The sequence below is a fragment of the Rattus norvegicus genome, chromosome 19 (genome assembly GCF_021556685.1).
Source record: "Rattus norvegicus strain SHRSP/BbbUtx chromosome 19, alternate assembly SHRSP_T2T, whole genome shotgun sequence".
NCBI lineage: Eukaryota > Metazoa > Chordata > Mammalia > Rodentia > Muridae > Rattus > Rattus norvegicus.
The window spans coordinates 10,201,347-10,223,127 of record NC_141552.1 but is presented as its reverse complement, the minus strand read 5'-3'; the positions used below and the strand labels follow the sequence as shown (position 1 = coordinate 10,223,127).

General features: G+C 52.0%; 2 protein-coding genes and 1 long non-coding RNA gene across 4 annotated transcripts; 2 read left to right on the top strand and 1 right to left on the bottom strand.

Moving 5' to 3' along the window:
- The first annotated feature begins 1,091 nt into the window (after nucleotides 1-1,091).
- Polr2c (RNA polymerase II subunit C) lies at nucleotides 1,092-7,867 on the top strand. The gene is given in 9 exon segments (NM_001012473.1): nucleotides 1,092-1,201; nucleotides 1,303-1,352; nucleotides 4,028-4,096; nucleotides 4,224-4,276; nucleotides 5,790-5,918; nucleotides 6,252-6,303; nucleotides 6,478-6,646; nucleotides 6,768-6,842; nucleotides 7,412-7,867. Coding segments are annotated over 9 exon segments (828 nt in total). The 5' UTR covers nucleotides 1,092-1,115; the 3' UTR covers nucleotides 7,557-7,867.
- Nucleotides 7,816-19,557, bottom strand: Dok4 (docking protein 4). Of its 2 annotated transcripts, none has more exons than XM_087594783.1 (9): nucleotides 19,406-19,557; nucleotides 14,579-14,787; nucleotides 11,247-11,354; nucleotides 10,982-11,096; nucleotides 10,609-10,728; nucleotides 10,336-10,525; nucleotides 9,571-9,709; nucleotides 9,299-9,419; nucleotides 7,816-9,203 (listed from the first exon to the last, which is right to left on the bottom strand). In XM_087594783.1, exons 2-9 carry the CDS (start codon nucleotides 14,642-14,644, stop codon nucleotides 9,085-9,087), a joined length of 978 nt encoding a protein of 325 aa, XP_087450909.1. In that variant the 5' UTR covers nucleotides 14,645-14,787; nucleotides 19,406-19,557; the 3' UTR covers nucleotides 7,816-9,084.
- On the top strand, nucleotides 9,595-14,006 carry LOC147998789 (uncharacterized). The gene is made up of 2 exons (XR_015643732.1): nucleotides 9,595-9,679; nucleotides 10,896-14,006. It is a non-coding gene; the product is annotated as an uncharacterized LOC147998789 (long non-coding RNA).
- Nucleotides 19,558-21,781: the final 2,224 nt, after the last annotated feature.

Here is a 21,781-nt window from a genome sequence, read left to right as displayed (position 1 = left end):
TCGAGTTTTCTGAGAATTTGAACCTGTATCCTTGCACATTGGTGTTTTGGCTTTGACAGTGGGACCAGGGACTGTGGTGCGTACTTTACATATCAATGCAGAGCTGGCCCCTAGGTACTCCCAGCATCTTTCAGTCCCTACTTGTCATATTCTGCCCCCACCCTGAACTTTCCAGCTTAGAGGCTGGGTTGCCCTTCCTCAGAGGCTCTTCTCTTTCCTGTTTAATCCAGATACCTTGTGCTTTGTGCTCTCTCTCCTTTTCTCTCCCTCCCTCCCTCCCCGTCTCTCTCCCTCTCCCCTCTTTTCCCTCCCTGTCCTTCCCTTGGTGACTCCCCTGGCCTCCATTCTTGGGGGCCAGTGAACTTGCCTGAGAACAGCTTCCCAATAAACCTACCTTTTAATATGTTCTAGTTTGACTTGAATTGACTCATTTCTCTGGCAGAGAAATAACCTGTCAGTCGTTTTACACAATGAGCCACCTCCCTAGCCATTTTATTTATGTTTAGATGTACAGCTTCCATCTTTTAAAAGGCTTTATTGTATTCCTACACATTTAAAAATTATTCTTATGTATATGGGTGTTTTGCTTGCATGTATGCTTGTGCACCATTTGACTACCTGGTGCCCTCAGATGCCAGGAAAGAGATTCCTTAGAAACTGGAGCTAAAGATGTTAGACGTCATATGGATGCTGGGAATACAATCCAACTCTTAGGGAACAGCAGCCAGTGCTCTTATCTCCACATCCCCGTATGTACGTTTAACCAAGCCTCTATCAATTTTTTTTTTTGGTTCTTTTTTTCGGAGCTGGGGACCGAACCCAGGGCCTTGCGCTTCCTAGGAATTTTTATTATTATTTTTAGCAATTACAAATAACATTGGCGTGAATGACCCTGTCCGTGAAATTTTGTGCTGTGTATCTTGGGGATTTCAAGAGCATAGGACCAGTGCATGTAGCCAGTGTGGTTAGAAAACACAGGCCAGGAGTTCCGGCCTCCGGTCAGCAGGTGGCACTGCGCCCACGTCTAGCCGGAAGCGCCCGGGTGCCCCGCCGACAAACTGGTGGTCGCGCAGGCGCGCTGTGGGGCTGGCGCGGGAGACAGGCAGCCGGTCGTGATGCCGTACGCCAACCAGCCAACCGTGCGGATCACGGAACTCACTGAAGAGAACGTCAAGTTCATTATCGAGAACACGGACCTGGCGTAAGGAGGCGAGGGGAGAGGCGGGCGGCCGGGGCCTCGGGCTCCTGACCCCGGGGCTGTGTCTTCGGGGCCTCTCACGCTGCCTGCCTTTCCTCCTGTAGGGTGGCCAATTCCATTCGGAGGGTCTTCATCGCAGAGGTGCCCATAATAGGTAAGCGACCCTCCCTCGGAGCCCGTGCCGCCGTCCCTCCGCCCCGGGTGGGAGCTGAGAACACTGAGGAGGTGCACGCCGGGCTGCGGCTGCCTAGGCCCGCCTCGGTGCGTGCCTTGCTCGGCAGCGGGGATTCCAACTCTGTTCGTCTACCCAAAAGCAACAGAAATCAAGACTAAGCACTATTAAAACAGCCGAGGGCTGCAGCCTCCTCATCCGTAAGGTGACCCTAGGTTAGCGGGTGATACAGAGATTACTGAAGTAATGTAGATGGTGCGCTTTTGCTTTTTTTTTTTTTTTTTTTTTTTTTGGTTCTTTTTTTCGGAGCTGGGGACCGAACCCAGGGCCTTGCGCTTCCTAGGCAAGCACTCTACCGCTGAGCTAAATCCCCAGCCCCTGCGCTTTTGCTTTTAAGTCAGTGTTCGTTACTGGTTGGCGTCTTTTGAAAATGTCTGTTAATTTTACAAAATAACAGACTACGTAATGACATTTTTTAAATCTACACACAGAGTGATTTCTCCCGTCCTTCCGTCCTTCCAGATAGTACCCTGCTATACTTTCTTTTCTTCTCCCCCTATCTTCTTTAGAACATATTTATTTACATATATCTGTATATCTCTGGGCTCGAGAGTACCATAGTTCATGTGTGAAGGTCAGAGTACAGTTTGTGGGAGGGATTCTCTTCTCCCACCATGTGTGTCCCAGGGATTGACCTCGATAAGGCTTGACAACAAGTAAGTACCTTTATCCCGCTAAACCATCTTGTAGGCCCTGAACTCTCCTTTTATTTAAAAAGGGGAGGGGGAGGAAGAGAGAGAGAGAGAGAGAGAGAGAGAGAGAGAGCGCCCACATGAGAGAAAGCATGTGTGTTATTAAACTTTTCTTTTACAAACAGCATACTTTAGTTCTTTATGGTTGAAGTGTGTGTGAGTGAGAGACAGACAGATAAGACAGACTACAGGGTTTTTTGTATTTATTCTGGTGTCTTTTTTTTTTTAATGAATTTCTTATTTCTGTAGATCATGTAAGTTTCCAGGTGAAGTCAAGAAATGAGCAAACATAACACAAGGCAAAATATGACAGCTGTCTTCAGGAGAGTCTAAACAGTTTTGTTTGTTTGTTGTTTGTTTTGAGAGAAAGGAAGGAGACCAAAAGAAGGGGATGGAGCATTTGTAGATACGCACACACAGGGTTTTTTATACCGGGAGTTCCCACCAGGGGTTAAGGGATGGGGAGTAGATTAAGGGCATTGAGGGGGCCCTGGAAGTAAAGCGTCAGGAAGCCTCACCCTTGCTAGGGTTGAAGAAGCACTGCAGGGAAGGGCAGGCTGGGCCTGTCCTCGCCTGGTCTTCTGACCTCTTTTCCTTGTGCCTATGGCAGCTGCTTGAGAACTGGGCTCCCACACCATTTGATTTCTGAACATCATTGTTTATGTGCAGGTGTTTGCTTATGGGCGATTAGGTACAGGTTTAAGTTAAGCTTCTGTGTGTGTACAGTCCCGTATGCCCAGCATTGAACTGAGAGGGGTTGGATTTATTGTTAGTGTGCTTTCCCTGTTGAAGCCATCCAGTGAACCATCCCTTGATGGGAGTAACACTGAAATTCTAAGTGGGCTCTCTGGTGATATCATAAATAAGGTGTGGGCCATGAACTTGTGATGTTTTACTTTTTACTCTTGAGATGTTTTCCCTAACTTGAAAATTTTTAAATTTTTTTTTTAATATTTATTTATTTTATGTATGTCAGTACACTGTTGCTGTCTTCAGACAAACCAGAAGAGGGCTCCAGATCCCATTACAGATGGTTATGAGCCACCATGTGGTTGCTGGGAATTGACCTCAGCACCTCTGGAAAAGCAGTCAGTGCTCTTAAGGGCTGAGCCATCTCTCCAGCCCTTTAAATTGTTTTTAACTGTCTCTGTGTGTAGGTGTTTACAGGTGAATGCAGGTGCCAGAGGTGCCCAGGAGTCTCAGATCCCCCTGAAGCTGGAGTTACAGGGGTTGTGAGCTACCTGACATGGGTGCCAGGAACCCTTCCCCCCCCCCCTTTTTTTCAGAGCTGGGGACCGAACCCAGGGCCTTACGCTTGCTAGGAAAATGCTCTACCTCTGAGCTAAATCCCCAACCCTGCCAGGAACCTCTTAACCTCTGAGCCATTCCTCCAACCCATGTTTCCCTCAACTTTTAGGTGCCCAAATAGCTTTTATTCTTGGATTTGGTATTGGCACAGGTAGCTGGTTTAAAGTACTCAATTCCCTAAATATCTCTAAATTCTCTGAGGTAGGTAGGGGTGTGTGTGTATCACTAACAAGGCCTATACCCAGTTCACTGGGGCAGGAAGATTATATATATGAAATGTGGAAGGCCTAAACCTGGAGCTAAACTTTGAAGCCTCTTACAGCCTAGTCTGGCCTGGTCTGGTCACCTTCAACTTTGTAAGCACTGACTTGATTCTTTCTTTTTTGTTTGTTTTGGTTTTTTTGTTTTTGTTTTTGCTTTGGAGACACTGTTTTTCTTTTGTAGCCCTAGCTGTCCTGGAACTCAATTTGTAGACAAGGCTGGCCTCTGCCTCCCGAGTGCTGCTGGGCACTGAGTGATGTGAGACAGTGCTATAGGTCTGTAAATGAATCTGATGGCTAGTTCTCATTCGTCCTGTCTTGTTGCCGCCTTTTCCAGCCATTGACTGGGTTCAGATTGATGCCAACTCCTCGGTCCTTCATGATGAATTCATCGCGCACAGGCTTGGTGAGTGCCGGTGTTGAGGAAGAGATCAAAGTGGGATGCTCCCTGTCCCTAGCCTGCCTGACCTCTGAGGTTCTTGTGGTGGCTTGGCTGTTGGCTGTTCTGCAGAGCACTTTTCTGTGTCTTGCAGGTTTAATCCCCCTCACTAGTGATGACATTGTGGACAAGCTGCAGTACTCCCGGGTACGTGTGTTGGCAGATAGACAGGAAGCACAGGTCGGGGGAGGGGGGTCCAGTTCTCCCTGGGATCTTTCTGGGCATCTTCCTTCCAGCTGACTGTAGCATGCTCATTGTTGAGATGATGTCTTAGTAGTGTGGTCCTTGGTTCTGATGGGGCTTCAGATTGCTCTCAGCACATCCAGGCATCATCACGGGCAGGTGTGGCGGCACATGCCTCTAGGCTCAGCTTGGGAAGCAGAGGCAGGTGGATCTGTTTGAGTTCCAGGACAGCCAGGGCTGTACAGAGAAACCCTGTCTCAAAACAACCAAAAGGGTGGGGGAACACAGCCACTTTTATGTGTGTGTATGTCTGCCTCTGTCTGTGAAGGTGGGCTAGGGTCAAAAGAGGGCATCGCTCGGAGCCCCTGGAGCTAGTTATAGGCAGTTGTGAACTACTGGGTGTTGCTCTGGCAGCTGAGCCGTAGTCACTTTTAACAGCCAGCCTCACACCCTTCATCCACTTATTGTTTCCATTTTTTGTGTTAGTTTTAAGGAACTCTCGCTATGTAGCCCTGGCTGGCCTTGAACTGAAATCTGCCTGCCCTGCCTCCTGAGTGTTTCCCTTGGTCATTAAAGGCATGTGTCCCCGTGCGTGTCTGAGAAACAGTAATAAATCCCCCTTTGTTTTGTTTCTCTGTGGTTACCAGATGATAACGTTTTACTACGTCTGCCCTGTTCTTCCCTAAGAAAATAAGCTGCAGGCGCCCTGCCCTTGCCTTCTGTGCACTTGAGCACAGATCAGTGTGCTGCAGTCCTCTACGGCTGTGTGCCTGTATCCCACCATTTACAGGGTTACCTAGTGAGAAAAACTCTGTCTCGGAACACACAAAACATCCACAAAGAGTGGCAAATGTTGATAATTAAGGAAGCTGGAAGGTGGGCATATGACAAGTGGCCATCTGTCCTCTCTGGTTCTGTATGTGGGTAGAATTTTCCATAAGAAGTTTTGAAGTAAAGATTACTGGATGTTGTGACACGTGCCTATAATCGTTCACATGGCAGTAGTAGCAGCAGGAGGATCAGTAATTTAAGTTTCACCTACATCCTAAATTCCAGGCCAGCCTAGGCTATGAGTGCCAGCCCCCTCCTCCCCAAGTAATCTAGAACTTCAAAGTTGTTTGGGTTTTGGGGGTGTTTTTGTTGTTTTTTGTCTGTTTTCCTGTTCTTCCCTTGTTTGTATTTTCAGTAATTCCCAAGCTGATCTGCATAGACAGAACTCTATTGTTGCATAAAACCTTGGTCCTCTCTAGGCACTGCTGAATTAGTGTGCCCCCTAGTGGTCACCTGTAGCAGTGGCCCTGGAAAGGAAGTGTGGTTGCCAGCGGGTATACAAGTTACCATGAGGTGAACCAGATGTCACAGCCCAAAAGGGCCTGGGACTGGGGTCACCCCTTTTCACCAAGAAGAAGTTGAAAGGAGCTGGTTAGGAAAAGCAGAGAGTCCAGTCTTCCCGATCCAACTGCCCTTCCTGCCTCAGGACTGCACATGTGAAGAGTTCTGCCCAGAGTGCTCCGTGGAGTTCACGCTCGACGTGAGGTGCAATGAAGACCAGACGCGCCATGTTACCTCCCGAGATCTCATCTCCAACAGCCCCCGGGTTATCCCGGTTAGTGCCTTTGCTCTTCTCTGCCTGGCTCCAAGTGGGGTAGATTAGAGTGGGTCTTTTATGAGATGCTAACCTACCCTGTGATCATCTACTTTAACTGCCACCTAGACGTGCTGGCCCTGAGTTCCTGAACAGAGCAGTATTGGGGCCATGTGCCCTATGTTGTCCAAAGACCCTTTTAAAGGCCACGGGGCTCTTTGGACAACTCTGCCATCTCCTTCTCAGCCTCCTTTCCCCGGCTTGGCAGCTTACAGGCTGGATTTACTGAGAGACAGTTGCCAGAGGTGATTGAGAGGTGAGAGGCTAATGCATACTTGTTTGGACTTCCTACAGGTGACATCCCGGAACCGGGATAATGACCCCAATGACTATGTGGAGCAGGATGGTAAGGGGGTCGGGCTGGATGGGAAAGGGATGGGGCAGTCAAGCTGGTGGTCAGAGCAGAGACCCTTTTGAGTCGCCTGGTCTCTTGATATTTTTCTCTTCATGCAGTACTGCAGGACACAAGTTGGAGAACTTGTCCCTTTTGTTTCTGCCTCACTCTCACCTCTCCCTGCAGACATCCTTATTGTCAAGCTGAGGAAGGGCCAGGAGCTGAGACTTCGAGCCTATGCCAAGAAGGGCTTTGGCAAGGAGCATGCCAAGTGGAACCCTACTGCGGGGGTAGCTTTTGAATACGATCCAGACAACGCACTTAGGCATACAGTGTATCCCAAGCCTGAGGAATGGTATGTTCTGGGGGGAGGGGGGAATAGCAATGGCTGTAGTGAGATTTAGGTAGGTGGGTGCTCTGAGAGCCTTGCTAACAGTAGAAGCAGCCACCTTTGCTTTACCTGTGCTTGCCCTCAGGCCAAAGAGTGAGTACTCTGAGCTGGATGAGGATGAGTCACAGGCTCCCTATGACCCCAACGGCAAGCCAGAGAGGTAAGACCCCAGTCCTGCTTGGGACTGTAATTGTAAGTGTAGGTGTGGGAGGCTGTTAGGCAGTCACACACCCAAGCTCACCACACCACACCCCATCCCCCACTCCCACCCTCATCCCCACCACGTGATAGAACCAACTGCCAAACTCGCACATCTTGAGTTGGTCTTCATCCCTCTCTAGTCACCATAAAGAAAGGGACCTTCTTACTGCCCCATGCTATTTCTGGCCTTCCTGTTTAGGCTCAAGCCAGAACAAATTAACCATAGCCCTCCCCTGAAGAACTGAAGAGCTGTAGCCAGAATCGTGTTTGGTTTTCTTCCTGCTGTCTCCAGTGTAGACATGCACGCCCAGAGTCATCTTAGGGTTTTTACAACAATGCCCTTTTCGTAGCTTCCCCGAGGAACTGTGAAGTGGGCCTGGACCACTCTGCGTAAGGGGTTCTAGGGAAAGGGAAGTCAGCCCTGTCCTAAGATCAAAGGCCTCGTAGGAATGGAGTCCAGTCTCAGAACGAAGTCTGTTTGAAGCCCAGGCTTTGCCTCATGAGAGCTCTCACCCCCTCGTCTCTCAGGTTTTACTACAATGTGGAGTCATGTGGCTCACTGCGCCCTGAGACCATTGTCCTCTCAGCCCTGTCTGGGCTAAAGAAGAAGCTGAGTGATTTACAGACCCAGTTAAGCCATGAGATCCAGAGTGACGTGCTCACCATAAACTAGCCCGCCTGCTGCGGAGACTAGGTTCAAAGTTGACCGGATTCCAGGCCCTGGGGCCCTTCTGGTTTCTGGGCTAAGGACTGCGCTTGCTCACGTTGCCTCCTGGAAGGACATCGGAGAGATGGCCAGGGGTTCCACTGGTGTTAGACAAGGCAGGTTTTATAGGGGTTTAGCATCCCTGGCCCTACATAGTGGTTTTCAGGCAGCCTAGGGGGAAGCACACACTAGTACAGAAAAGGAGTATTTATTGATCAACAGTAGCTGTCTTTTTAAAAGTTTTTATTTTTGGCAATAAAGAGCACAACATAATCTCCTTCATGCGTCATCGTGCTACTAACTGAGCCCGTTCTGCCTCCCTCCCAAGGGCTTAGGCCCATTTCCTGTACAAACTAACTGACCTCTGGTGGTCGTTCCTGGGTCACAGTCAGAGTTGGGCTGGCTCTGCCACTTCCCTGGCTCCAGGGCCCCCTGAGAGAGGCCCCCTTATCATTCTGCCACACATATGAACAGTGGTTATTTACAAGGTCTGTTCCCACAGAGCAGATCCTAAAGTATTAAAAAACAGAAACACGCAACAAAAGGTTGGATGTGAATAGAAAGATAGCCCTTCTGCACGGTAGTCAATAAATACCAGCACTAGAAAATCAGTTGCTTTAATTGCATTTCAGCAGGGAGCCTCAGCACCGTGTGGGGGAGATGGGAAGGTCTTAGTTTTGGAATCTGGCCTGGGGTGGCTGGCCCAGGGCAAGGGACTCCCTTGCTAGAGCACTATACCCCTGGTCAGTGAAGGGGGCAGCCAGGTGCTCCCCACAGCAGGCCCGCTGCAGCCTTTGGGCTGGTCCCAACTGTCCTCTACTGCTGAGGTAAGGGAGCCCTGCCCGCCTGAAGACATCTTAGCCTACTGAGCGGGAAGGAGCCAGTGCAGAAAGTGCATTTAAAAACCAGATGCCACCTCTGCTTAAAACTCCCAAGTGCAAGGCTGCCACGTGGTGCAGTGAAGTTTAGAACTCTCCTGTGTCACTGTAGGCCCAGAGGACAGAAGCTACCTGCTATTGTGGCCCTTAGGCTTCTGAGAAGAGCTAGCAGACAGCACCAGTCTGATTGTCCCCTCCTCTGACCCTAGCAGCTCAAGCAATCTTGGCAGCAGGAGAGAGTTGTATCACTGAGGACAGGCATGGCAGCCCTCATTCATACTCAAAAGACAGCCTTAACCATGCCTGGTCGTGGAATTAAAAATGGGTATGTGTTGGTGGGGAGGGATAGAGGATAGCCTCGTTTATACAGAATATGTTATAAGCCATATATATTAAAACCATTAACAGTGTATAGTTCCACGGTGGCTCTAGCCCCTCATGCTCAGGTGGTGTGGCCAGCCATGTACTGAGGTCCAGCCTCACCCTTGAGGGCAAGAGGGACAGCTTGCTCTCTGGCTCTTGGCCACCAGCTCCTTGAGGCTGTCCATGGACTGCTGCAGTGCACTGTCCTCCAGCAAGTGGCCCAGCAGTCGTGAGTTCTTGCAGCCTAGCAGCTGTCACTGGGGAGGGGTCTTGGTCTCACTGCTGTCCTCCTGCCTAGGCTTTGGCTTAAGCAGGATGAATCTGTTCAGGAGGTCTGTTTCTGAGCTGGCCTGGGCTGCCCCATATCCTTCACCTGTGGACAGAGATGCATGCTTAGAATCTGAATCCAAGACCCAAAGCCCTTGCCCAAGAAACCTCCACAGGGGCAGGCCCCCAACGATGACCCACCATAGCTGGAGGCTTCAGCGATGTTCTGAGAACCCGTGATATGGTGCCAGTACGCACTGCGGGGCAGCATGGCCGTGGGTGTACAGGGATAGGAGTAGTGCTCGGTGCCCTTGTTCAGCAGCTGTGTCACAGAACAGGTTCCGTCTGTTAGTCCTAGGGACACTGCCGCCAGCCCAAGGTCCTGCCTGACTTACCCTCGAACGCGCTGGTGGAGACTTAGCTAGCCCGTCTGCCCTGCCTCCCAGTGCCCTGGAACAGCAGCTACGCCTCACCCTCACATTCTTCTCCATTTCCAGCAGGACCCGCTTGTGCTGCTCAGCGATGGCCAGGGTGGCACTGTGAACCCGCTGGTAAATCTGCTCCCCCTCCTGTGTCTGAAAGGTATAGAGTCCTTCCCCAGCATCACACATCCTAAGGACAAGGTAGCAAGGAGGACAAGGTGTCAGGAATTTCACTCGGTGCGTGCGTGTATACGCACCAAGTTCTAAATACCAGCTGCGGTTGTATGAAGGTCTTCAGGGAGAGGATGGCTATGGTGATCTGGGGACTTGGTCACAGTACACATGGGTTGAGCAGTAGTTACCACATACCCAGTGGAGATTTGAAAGCTTCGCAGAAATTAGCCTATTCGTTTTCCTCTACATTTTACCGTAGAGGAGTTGCTCTGCCAAGGTTACACAGAGGATGGTGGGGAGCTGAAGTTTAAGCAGACTGCTGGAGTCCCAGCAAGGGCCTTCCCTCGCTATAACATCACTCTGTCAGGCTGGGCACTTTTTCACCCCCTATAGGGAACTGGTACTGAGGCTACAATCATAAAGCCAGAAAGTGTCACCCCTGGCAGTGACTCAGCTAGGGAGCTTCGTTTGACCTGCCTGTTATAAGCTAATTACTTCTTCTGGCCTTGAGTTCCTCATCTGTAAAACTGAAACATTATATCCCCCCTGGGCTGCCGTGCTGATGAACATGCCTGACGCCATGCCGAGAGCAGGCTCCATAATGGCCACAGTGGGACAGGATGGTAAGAAAGAGGGTACTACCTGCCCGCCTCAAAGGTAAATCGTGTGGCATCTCGGCCATAACGGCGCAAAGAGCAGAGGGGCCACGAGACGAGCTTCACGCGGGGGTTGTGTATGTCCCAGAGGTAGATGTTCTCGTGAGTGATCTGCAGTTTGCACTCGCCATACACGTCCAGGTTAGGGCAGGGTAACAGGAAGACATTGAAGCGATCTGCAGCGGCAGAGGATAACAGCTGAGCTAACTGAGGGCTCCCCCTTCCCCCTCCCTGCTTCGAGACCCAGGACCAGCCTCACCTGTCTGCTCACACTGTACTCCTGGGGCCAGGAGGTCTGGCTCTCCCAGACTGATGTCATTGAGCCGTGATCCCAGACACTCTACTGACAGTGTCTTGTACCACTCCTCTGCCTCCAGCTCTAGAGAAAAATAGCACTTAATAGTTCTATCAGCTCAGAGTCCCAGCAGCCCACCCAGTCTGCCCTGGCTTGACGTTGCAGGGAGGCCTTGCTGCCTGCCTGCCTACCTCCGTCTGAGACCTACTCCACTAAGGAGAGACACAACTCTCCCACTCTTCCTGCAACAGTTGGCCCTGCTCTGGTAGCCGCTGCCTGGACCACTGACCGACCAGCCCAAGAAGAGCAGATGGAGCCTGCAGCCCTGGGGCCTCACCTGAGTCACAAGTGAAGGTGCGAGCAGAGTCATCCGTGAATATGATGGCCACCGCCTGTCTCTTGGTCTCCTTGGGGAGCCTCGTGACACACTTGACGTTGCTGATCTCAGTCACCTGGAAAGACATCCCAAGATATGTAGCCAGGCTGGCCCCTTCAACCCTACCTCCCATAGCTGGGTTCCTCAGGGAGGTACCCTCAGACCTCAGGACTCAGCGAGTCAACTTTGCTCACAGGTTGGGGGATCTAGGGCCCAGGCCCCTAACCTTGGGGCAGCCTCGGAGGCACACTGACTTCTCATCAGGATACTTCTCCAGCCGCTGGGGCCCCTTACTGGAAGATTTTCGGAACACCAGCCAGCACCTCCGGTAAATCTGTGGGTCAAGAAGCCAACTTTTGGTCAGATTGTTGCTGAACCATGATTCCCCACGATGCTGTCCTGAAGTTACCCCAGCCTCCTGAGAGAGCAGTACCACACCCTTCCCTGGACCCTAGCTTAGAAAAAAACCTTAGGATCGTAGCTATAGGATGCCAGCCACCAGAGGGGCAGCCCTACCCAAATGGCCAAGTTCACGATCATCTCTATTGAGCTGTTCTGTGATGCTCTGTGTAACAGAAGGAGCATTTGTGGAATTCAGTATCAGGGTCACTCCTGAAGGCAGTTCGATTGATTCTTCCGTTTCAGAGACTAGTGGCTATGAAGAAGGCAAGTAGGAACGACCTGACAAGTGATGGGTCTGGGATTAAGACAAGATTTCCAGAGACACACCCATTACCATAGGACAGACCACTCTGGCCATACATACATGGGGTCTTCCAGGAACAAGAAGCGGCCCCCTAGCACCCAGCTAGACTGCACATCATCTGTGCCCTGTTTGTGGGCCCAAGCAAGGATCTGGTGTGAGGGGAATCACTGTTGCCCTCCAAGGATTTCCATCAGCACTTAATCAACACTGTGCCCTACGGGCACCAGAGGCCCACAAAGGCTAAGGGGGCAGAGGTATGAGCCACAACACCTACTAAGTGCCCTGTGCTCTACGCTGCTGAGATTCTCCAGAGCTTCGTAAACTCCTAAAGAGGTGACCCTTTTCCAGAGACAAACTGACCTATCAGACACCATGAAAGGCTGTCCCAGGATCTCCATAAACTGCCCATCTGAGCTCGTCTTGCAGAGCCTCTCTCTAGCCAGGCTGTGATGGAGTTACCAGCCGCTGCCAGCAGGCTTCAAGCCTGGTAGACCTGGTCCCAGCATTCCTGTGCTGTTGTCAATGTGAGCAGAAGGGGCCTAAAGAAGGGCTGGGCTGGGCAGAGGAAAGGACGAGGCCACTGCCACAGTCACTGGCCAGCCCAGTTACCTTCTCTGCATATGCCAGAGGTGTGCCACCAGGCCTTGCCAAGCAGATCACAGAACAAAATGGACCTAGACAGTCCTTGTCCCTGGAAGTCTCTATAGCTGGGTCACTTTTAGCTGCTGTCTGGGACCCTGAAAAGCATGTCTGCCCCTGCAACTCTGTCCCTAGCTGAGCCCTGCTCTGTCCACATGAGCCTTTTTAAAAGCAGAAACCGTGTATACCATATTCTCACACCCTTTGCTAATACCAGCTAGCAATGACTGACGGCTGTGCATATGACCATATGAAGGACAGGGTGGACAGACAGATGAATGGATAGATAACTGAATGGGTGGGAGCTGCTCAAGCACCCCACCCCACCCCAACAGGCAGCAACATGGGAGGCCTGGGGGCCTGAGCACCCTGGTTGCCTGGTTACAGGATACACACTCACACAACCCCAGGGAGCCATGCACTCAAGAGCTCTCCTCAGTTCTCACAGGTCTTTGATCAGCTCTTCCTAAGCACTCTGCCAGGCTCTGCTGAGGGAGGAGGGAGGTCCTGGCAGGTAGGAAGGGAGGGTGGGCGCCATCTCTTTTCCATTCCTCTCAGCACACCCCCTCCCCTGATCCCTGGAGACTGAGATAAGACACGCCTGGGGCAACTGAAAAGCCTAGCCCCTCACAGAAGGGCAGAATAAGCTTAGGTCTGTGGAAAGTAGATCTCCCTGGACAGTGTGGACACCAGTCTGGGTCAGGCCACACCCCACCTTCCAGTTCTTTCCCTAGTCTGCCCACCTCTCCACTTGGGGTCTGGGAATCCTTCTGTAACAGGTCTGACACTGACCCCACAGGATTGCCTGTAGCCAGCGCTTTCCTGGTAAGCCTGCCCTGGATCGAGCTCTGCTGGCCCCTGGGGACTGGCTGGATCTAAGCATGGGAATAAGGGGTGGCAGCAGAAATGAGGTCCCCACTCCCGGGGCCTCTTTGCCTGGCCTTAGCCTTGCTCTTTGTTCTGTCTTGGAAAGAGCAGAGTCTCCCAGGCTTGAGCCAGTGAGACTTCGAACATGCCAAGAAGCCCTGCCTCAATCCACTGATGGCCCAGCTGAGGGCAGTGGACTGCTGGTCTTGCCTGGACATAAGACAGCCCAAGAAGGCCCCAGAAAGCCAGGAGGAACAAGAATCGCCCCCACTCCAAGGTGGGCCTGAGTAAGAAGAGACCCTTGGGCATCTCTTCACCCTCAGGTTAGCCCAGGAACCCTTGAACCCAGCCCATCAAGGCAGCAGGGAGGCACAGAGTCTTGGGTAAAACAGACTTGGGTCACCTGTCACCAAGGCTTTCTTTCCTCCTTCCTTGGAAGTAGGGGATAGCAGGGGAATAGAGGCTTCAAAGGGAACCTGGGGCCCTAATCATGCCTCTAGGGGATTTTCCTCAGCTGGAAACCTGTATGGGGTGGTGAGGAGGGGTATGTGCCCCTCCAAGCCCCAGCTCAGGGCTGCCACCACCAACTCCAAGGAAAGCAGCCTGTCCCAGAGCAAGGGCCATGCCACCCACACATCAGGGAAGTGTCAGCCTCTCTGGCCTCAGTCCCTGATGTCCCTACCCCTACCCACAACAAGCCATTCTCTTTCCCAAACAATTTAACACCCAAAGCAACCCTCTAAAATATAAGTGCAGAGCTCTGAACACTGAGAAGCAAGCGTGTGTGTGTGTGTGTGTGTGTGTGTGTGTGTGTGTGTGTGTCTGTATGTGTATGTGTGTGTGTGTGTGTGTGTGTGTGTGTGTGTGTGTGGTAGGGCGGGGGAGGGTCACTTTAAAGAAAAGAGGACAGGAGGGGTGGGGAGCAAGGCAAGGGAGGGAGGGGAAAGGGGGTGGGGAGCAAGGGGAGGAGGCCCAGGAGCTAAAGCTGCTCTCCACTCTTGACAGCCTCACTCTCCAGTCACTCCCGATAGCCGGTGGTGGCTGCCACCTCCGCTACTGCCAGCGCCGCCGTGGCCACAACTTCAACAATAGCAGGGGATGCCTCTTGCCAGCCTGTCAGCTACCACTACTGGTCCAGTGGCTGGGATGCCAGCCAGCCCAGCTGGGGCAAGAGATGCAGTAGACAGAGGCTGGCTAGCCACATGCCAGCCAGCCCGTGTCGAGAAGCCTCAAATCACAGTCACACAGTCCCCAGTGCTGGCGGGCAGCACTGCCCCAACACACCATGCCTCCAGACCCGTCCTCAGTACTGTTTATTGACAAGGGCCCCCACCAGGGTGGCTCACCCCAAGCTTCCTGCTCTTCATCTTCACATAGCCTTGCTTGACGATGTCGTTGAAATTGGTCGCCATGGTTGCCCCACTGTCTTTGGGGTGCCGGCTGGGCTGAGTCCGGGGAGGGTGCCCAGGTGGCTTGGTCACCCCTGATCACCTGTTTAAGACACTCCTCACCTCCCCCACCTCAGCATTGTTCTAGCGGCTCCTTCGCCCAGCTCCTGCTAGAAACCCAAATGACAGGGAGATTAGAGCCAGTGACATCTTTCTCTTCCCCCTTAGCTGTCTCGTTCTTTTTTTCCTTCCTCTTCCCACACTCCTCCCTCCCTCTGCCTGCCCGCCCTTCCTCCTTCCCTTCCTCCCAACCCCAGGACGGCAGAACCATTCAGGAAAAGCGAGGTGGAGGCAGAGCAGAAAAATGGTCCGGCCCAGTCCCCTCCCTCAAGGCTGGGGCTGGCAGTTAACCCCTTCCTGGGATGGCTGGCTCCCGTTCTGCTTGCTGTGGAGGTGAAGGCAAAAGAGGGGAAGGAAGGGAGGTAGTGGGCTTTGGAGAAGCCTGGACCCTAAGCTTGGTGGCACCTAGCCATCCTCTTACAACTTTGGGGCAGACTTAGAGCAACTTGCCAGAGCACCCCACCTTCCTGAGAGTACTGGGATCCCAGAGGAGAACTTCCAGGAAATGGTGAGGGGATCAGGAGATGGCCCAGGGTTCGGTTATCTACAAAAGCCTACCCTTCCAGCTCACACACTAAACCTGGTTCTCTCCAGCCTGTTGAGGCTGAGTCACCAGCTCAAGTCATTCAGACCCTACTCCTGGCCCCTGGACTCTTGGGCAGTTCTTCTGGGTACTGACTGGTGTTTCCTGGGTAGGAGGGCAGAGTCCAAGAGGTGGGGCCCTGGATAAGTTTGAGAAATGTGTGGGACTGTGGGCTGTGGCCTCTGAGGAAGTAGACATTTACCCTGGCCTTGGAAGGAGTAGGCCAGCCTGAGGGTGGGGATAGGGTCCCAACAGGACACTTGGTCCGGACAAGCCAAGCAGAGGTATGTTCCGAGCATGGACAGGCATTAGTTATAGGAAGGATGACCCAGGGCACAGCATGTAGCATAAGCAATTCGGGAAAAATGGGAATAGCAGGGGGAGAATTGGGCTCAGTTAACACAGACCTAGGCGATCAGCCTGCCTATTATGCACTGGAAAAGAAAATAGCCCAGAGAGAGTAAGCCACCAGGCTTAGGTCACACAGCAAGCCCAGGACACAACCAAAGACGAATGAGACGTTCCCTACACTGTCCTGTAGCCCACTTTGGCTTCCCGCTACCACCTAAGCTTTCTCTGCATGAAGCCTCGGTAGTCAGGGCTGGACTCCCCACAAGACTCCGCACATCTCCAGGATGATTGGGTGGCAATGCAGTAGCATTTCCGGGGTTAGCTGGACATCTGTGCTGCCAGAATGGGGCCCTAGGGCAGGCACACATCTCAGTCTGCCAGCAGCTTGGTATTAATTAATCTCCTAGCTGTCTATTGAGTCCCTAACAAGGAACAGATGGGACACTCCATTGGGCACATGCAAACAAGAGGTGGGGCAGAGGGGTTACCTCTTGCTTCTGTGCAGTGATGGCCCCTTCACATCCTCCACCCCAGGATGCTCCCACAGCACTGCTTTGCCTCTTCCAGGTCTAATCATCGCTAGCCCAGTCGCACTGGCCTCTGGCAGCCAGAGAGGGGTCCATTTCTCCAGCTCTGTCTACACCATGACCTGCCTCTGGGGTTGTCTTGTCCCCAGAACAAGTACTGGCTCCATGGAGTTCCCTACTAAAATGACTAGCAAGCCGGCCACTGACGGTCAGTCCCCAACACTGAAGGCCAGTTTCCCAACCTGTCCCCCAAAGAGTCACCAGGCCCCTGGTTCTTCTAAGGTGGCCCAGACGTCAAGGAATATAGCTCTAGCAGGCTGTGTAGTCCCTCAGCTTTCACATTAGGTTTTTTGTTTTTTGTTTTGTTTCTCTAAAGGACCTAGGTAGAATGTGATAATATACACCTGTAATCCTAACATTGGGGGTGGGGGTAAAAGCAGCAGGACTGCCACAAGTTCAAGGCCAGTCTTTCTACTTTAAATGATGAAATGAAGCCAGGGGGTAGCTATACTCTCCAGACCCTCCTGCCCAATCCAGGCCATAAGCCCATTACAAACCAGTCTCCATCAACCCGGAGCAAGCCACCTCTTACTGGCTCCATCAGCCATCTCCTCTATACAACCCGTGGGCCACCGAGATCTCAGCTATGTGCTGTGTCTGTCCAAAGAACACCCAACCCTAGAACCACTGAGAAGTGACATTTATGGGGGAGCCCAAGACCTGCCTTCTCTGGCCTCTGGTTTCATTCAGTCCCGTTAGGTTGTAGAGACAAGTACTAACCCAGTCCCAAAATGGAGTGCACGGAGGGGTGGAAAGAGAGCATTAAGAGAGGATTCGTGGATTTAACTGGCAACGGGGACCCATGCCCACTCTCTCCCCCTGCCAAGAGGGACTACAAGATTTTAAACAGCAAGTAATCCCCAACCTGCCCTGAGGTCCCTTAAAGGCTCAATAGCCAATAAGTAAGGGTGGTAAAAAAAAAAACAAAAAAACAAAAAAAAACAAAGCCCCTGCCCATCCAGGGCCACCACTAGCCTCTCACAGGCCCTCAGAGAGACAGATCCCTCCAAGTGTGTAGCATCCTCAGCTTTGGGCAGGAAGCCCTTCAGTACTGTATACTAAATGGGCGAGATGGGTTTCCAGTAGCCATTCTCATCATGGTTCTAGGGGTAACTCCTCCCAACCCCCATCTCTCCTCTACTCTGCTGTCAATGTGGCTGGCTATTCCTGGAGAAACAGTAGCTGCCCTGGCCCAGGCCACCACAAACAGCCAGGGCAGCATCCTGAGGAGAGAATGCAGGAGGCATTCTGGGGCTCTCCCTGCCCACCTGCCCCATGGGCTGCACCTGAGAGTTCCCTCCCAGAATTCTGCCTGGAGGCCTTGGCTATAGAACAAACACTACTTGGCCAGTGGAAAAGCCTGAGTCCTGTCTGCCTGACCAGGCTGCCCCACCCTTCACAGATCTGATCTTATCAGGGCTGCAAATCAGCCCTGCCTGGATGCTATCTCATTGTCCTCGGTGGGTTCTCATCTCACAGCCGAGATCTGGTTGCAGGTCTCCTGCCTGGAGGACTTTATCTACCAGCTGCCCTATCTCTGTGTGGTTGCTATCTGGGACCAGCAGGGTGCGCTTCCCAAGCCCCAGAAGGTCCCATCCAAGGAGAGCCACAAAGACAAGCACTGAATGAGGCAGAGGAACATGAGGGGTCAGGACATCTTGAACACTCATGGTCCCCAGGAGTGCGGTCCACTGCCCCACACCACTCACTGCTGTCTGTCCTCCCGGCCACCTCTCAGTATGTAAACGCCTTCTTAGGAAAGTTCACTGCACTTGCTTTTTCTTGCCTCTAACTGAATTCCCTCCTGTGGTCTCAAGTATATTCCGCTGCCTCATTCGGGTCTCAGTTGAAAATCTGCCTCCTCCTTCGGGCCCTCCTGACACCCTGGCCTTGCTAATTGGCTGTCTCTCGACATCCAGCACTGCAGCCTGTCACATATCACTATGAGATTTGATGTCTTAGCCACGTAGAGACACCTACAGTGATAGTTCCCAAACCCCTTCTATCTAGCTATAGTCCAACCCAGTGACCAGGACACTGATCAAGGACAGAGTGGGTGCCCAATCTGGGGCACCTTTCCCCTCTCGCCACCATTATTAGTTCTGCTTCCAGAGAGTGTGAGTGTGAGTCTCTGCATCTTCGTGACAATTGGCAAGACCTGCAAAGTCCAAGAGACCAGGAGAACCAGCCTGGTCCAGGATCCACAGTTTGGTTCAAAGCTGCCTCAGGGCACTTGTGCTACTGCTGACACTGTGTCTGAGCCTGGCTAGGGGCCCCACCTTGGCTGGGTTGTTGGATGAGGTCACATCCAGCCTGTTGCCCTGCCCAGGAATACCCAGCACCCAGGCACAGAGACAAGCAACAGAGCGAGAGGGACACAGCTCCTGGGACCTACACAGCAGCCTGCATTTCTCTGAAAAGGGCCAGCAAAGAATGTACAGGAAGCACGGCCCCTGGCGGCTGTTGGAATGTGCTGGAGTTGACACCCGGCCCCTGGTTGCCTGCCTGTCTCATCAAAGCCCTCCACCCTAGACCTCCATCCAAATGCCTGGCAACTGTTCTACTCCCACCGCTCCACGCAGGCAGATTGCACAGAACCCCCGTCTGCCCAGGGCTCGGCTCCGGTCCTTTTACCGTGACAGAAATCAGTTAGCTGTCTCCAAAGGAAGAAGGTGTACAGACTCCCAGAGCTGGAGGAGAAAGGTTTTAGGGCAGAAGGCTGCTGGCCCGGAGGACTGGAGTGAATAGGAAAGTCACTTGCAGGTCGGGTAGGCAGTAGGAGGAAAGTGTCTCTTGAAATTTGGGGAGCAGGAAGGCAAGGAAGGCTGCTTCCGGGAAGAGGCTCAGGGAGCCGGGATCTGGGTTTCTCTGATGGGATACGTGGGGAATGCAGGTGAGGTATGGTTCAGACCTGGGCTTCCCAGAGATAGGAGCAGGGTGTGGAAGGCTCAGGGAATTTCAGGGTCCCGCTGCCTTTGAGAGGCGCGTCTGAGTCCTCCTCCCTTAAAGTAGGACGCCCCCATAGCTGGGAGAGCCCGCAGGTTCCGGAGGTGACCAAGAGCGCCCCAGGATGAGAGTTGCGGGAGTTTCACGGTTCAGTGAGGCCTAGGAACCCCCCTCCCCACTTCGCACTCCCCTATTTACCTAGGCGCCGGAGGCGCTGGCTCCGCGGGACGCGGGGCGAGCTCATGCCCGGGTCTCGACCCGGCGCGGCTGGGAAGGTGGGGTGGCAGCGCGCCGCTCCGGTTGTAGACTGGAGCGAAGCGCAGCCGCCAGCTCCGGATCCAGCGGAGACTGGGGAGGTAGCCGGTTCTGCTGATCCGCGACGCCACGCCCCTTGAAGCCACGCCCCGCGCCGCCCTGGCGCCACGCCACGCCCCACCGCCACGCCCCCGCCCATCCCTGGCGTCGTGCCACGCCCCTTCTCGGAGCCACGCCTCACCCAGGAGATCCGCCCCGTCCCAGAGTCCGGCCAATGTCTTATTACTAGGACAGAAGTTTCCGCCTGGTTGCCCGGCCCTCTGCTCACTACTAGTACCCATCTCAGTCGCACCAGGTCATCACTGAGCTCCAAAATTCAAACCTACGTTGCCTCACATCTGCTGGAGGCTGAACCCTCTATCAACTCCCAATCTTTGAACCTCACCTCCCAATTCAAGAGTCAATACCCTGCTACCCTCTTGGCTAGTGATTCCCTTTGCTACTTACCATCCAGGCCTGCCCAGGACTTTCTCTACTTCCCCGGTCGCATACTCAGCTGCACTCATCTATTTTCCCCTTTTTATTTTTTATTTACACCACACTTTAGTTTTTACTTTTTTTAACTTTCATTTATGTATTTAGATTTTTTGAGACTAGGTCGTGTGTGTGTGTGTGTGTGTGTGTGTGTGTGTGTGTGTGTGTGTGTGTAAGTCTGGGTGTCTTCCAGATAGCTATTTCTCCGTCTTGTATTTTGAATAGGAAGCTCTACAATTTAGGCTACATTAGTGGGGCATTAGGTCTTAGGATCTGTCTCAGCTCCACAATGCTGAGGTTACAAACATATACCTTTCTGTACCTGGCTTTGACTGGGTGCTGGGAACTCACTGATCCACATCCCCAGCCCAGGGTCTTGCTAAGTAGCCCAGGTTTTTCTTGAACTTGCGGCAACCCTTCTGCCTCCATCTTCTGGACACGGAGTTTACTTTTACTGCCATGCCTGGCTACATCTATGCCCTTTTACATCAGTGGATTCAAAAGCTTGGTCTCTCAACTAGAAGTTCTGGTGATATCATGGAAATAAGTTCCATCCCCCACTCCAGACTCCAGAGGTCAGAATTTGTGGGAGCTTCAGGCAGGAATCTATTCAACATTTCTCCAGGTGCTTCTGTCAAATGCTGACATCTGAGAACCCCTTCTTTAGGCCATAAATACAAAGCAAAAGGCTGTACCTAATTGACTGAAATCCTGAGAAATGAGAAGGCCCAAGTCTAATTCTCGTCTGTGAGGGATTAGCCTAGAGCATGAAGGAGTCAAGAACTCAGTACCCATGCACAGAGTATATCCCCTGCCTCATACCCTCCCCAAACCCTACCTCCCCACCCCCTCTGCTAGAACATCAGAGACTCAGCCTTGTTCAGCAAACTAAAGGAGCCATTTTCTGTCCCCTTAAAATATCCCAGGATTGTCACTAAAATGTGTGTTAAGTGGAAGCCATGGGGCTACAGGACAAGGAAATGGCTTTCTCCTTCCTCAATGCTAAGCTGAACCTCCTGACCTTCCCATGACCTCATGACCTTCCCATGCATCTTCCAAACTTGACCCCCCTGCTTTACTTCAAACAGCAGCTCATAAAGTCCTCAGCTCTCACGCCATCACAGTCAACTGCTTTCATCCTGGAACACTGTTGGAGAAGTCGTACGGTCACAAAGGACAAAATGAGTTTCAACAAAAAAGAGGTCTCTTAGCCTGGCCCCGTTCTACTTGTCGTCTATAATTCCAGGCTGAGGCAGGAAGCTGATGAGTTCAAGGCCAGTCTTAGTGAGATCCCACTTCTAAGAGAGAAAGGAAGGAAGAAAGAAAGAGAAAGAAAGAGAGAAAGAAAGAAAGAAAGAAAGAAAGAAAGAAAGAAAGAAAGGAGAAGGGAGAAGGAAGGAAAGAACCTTCTCTAGGTTCAATTCCCTGAACTTCAAAATTAATTGTAATAATATAATGAAATTTAGAATTATCATCTCTAAGTGGGATTCCTAAACTTCATTCTCTCTCAGAGTTTTTACCCAATATCTACCCTCTACCCACTGTGCTATCTAAATTCTCTTTCTCCTCCTCCTCTCCCCCCTCCTCCTCCTCTTCCTTTTCTTCTTCCTCCTCCTCTTCATTTTTGAGACAGGATTTCTCTAGCAGTCCTGGAACTGGCTATGTAGACCAGGTTGGCATTGACCTTGAATTGATCTGCCATCTTCTACCTCCCAAGTGCCACCATACCCAAATTTTTAACTAATTTTTGAATTTACACTTACGTGGTTGTTTGTAGATCCACAT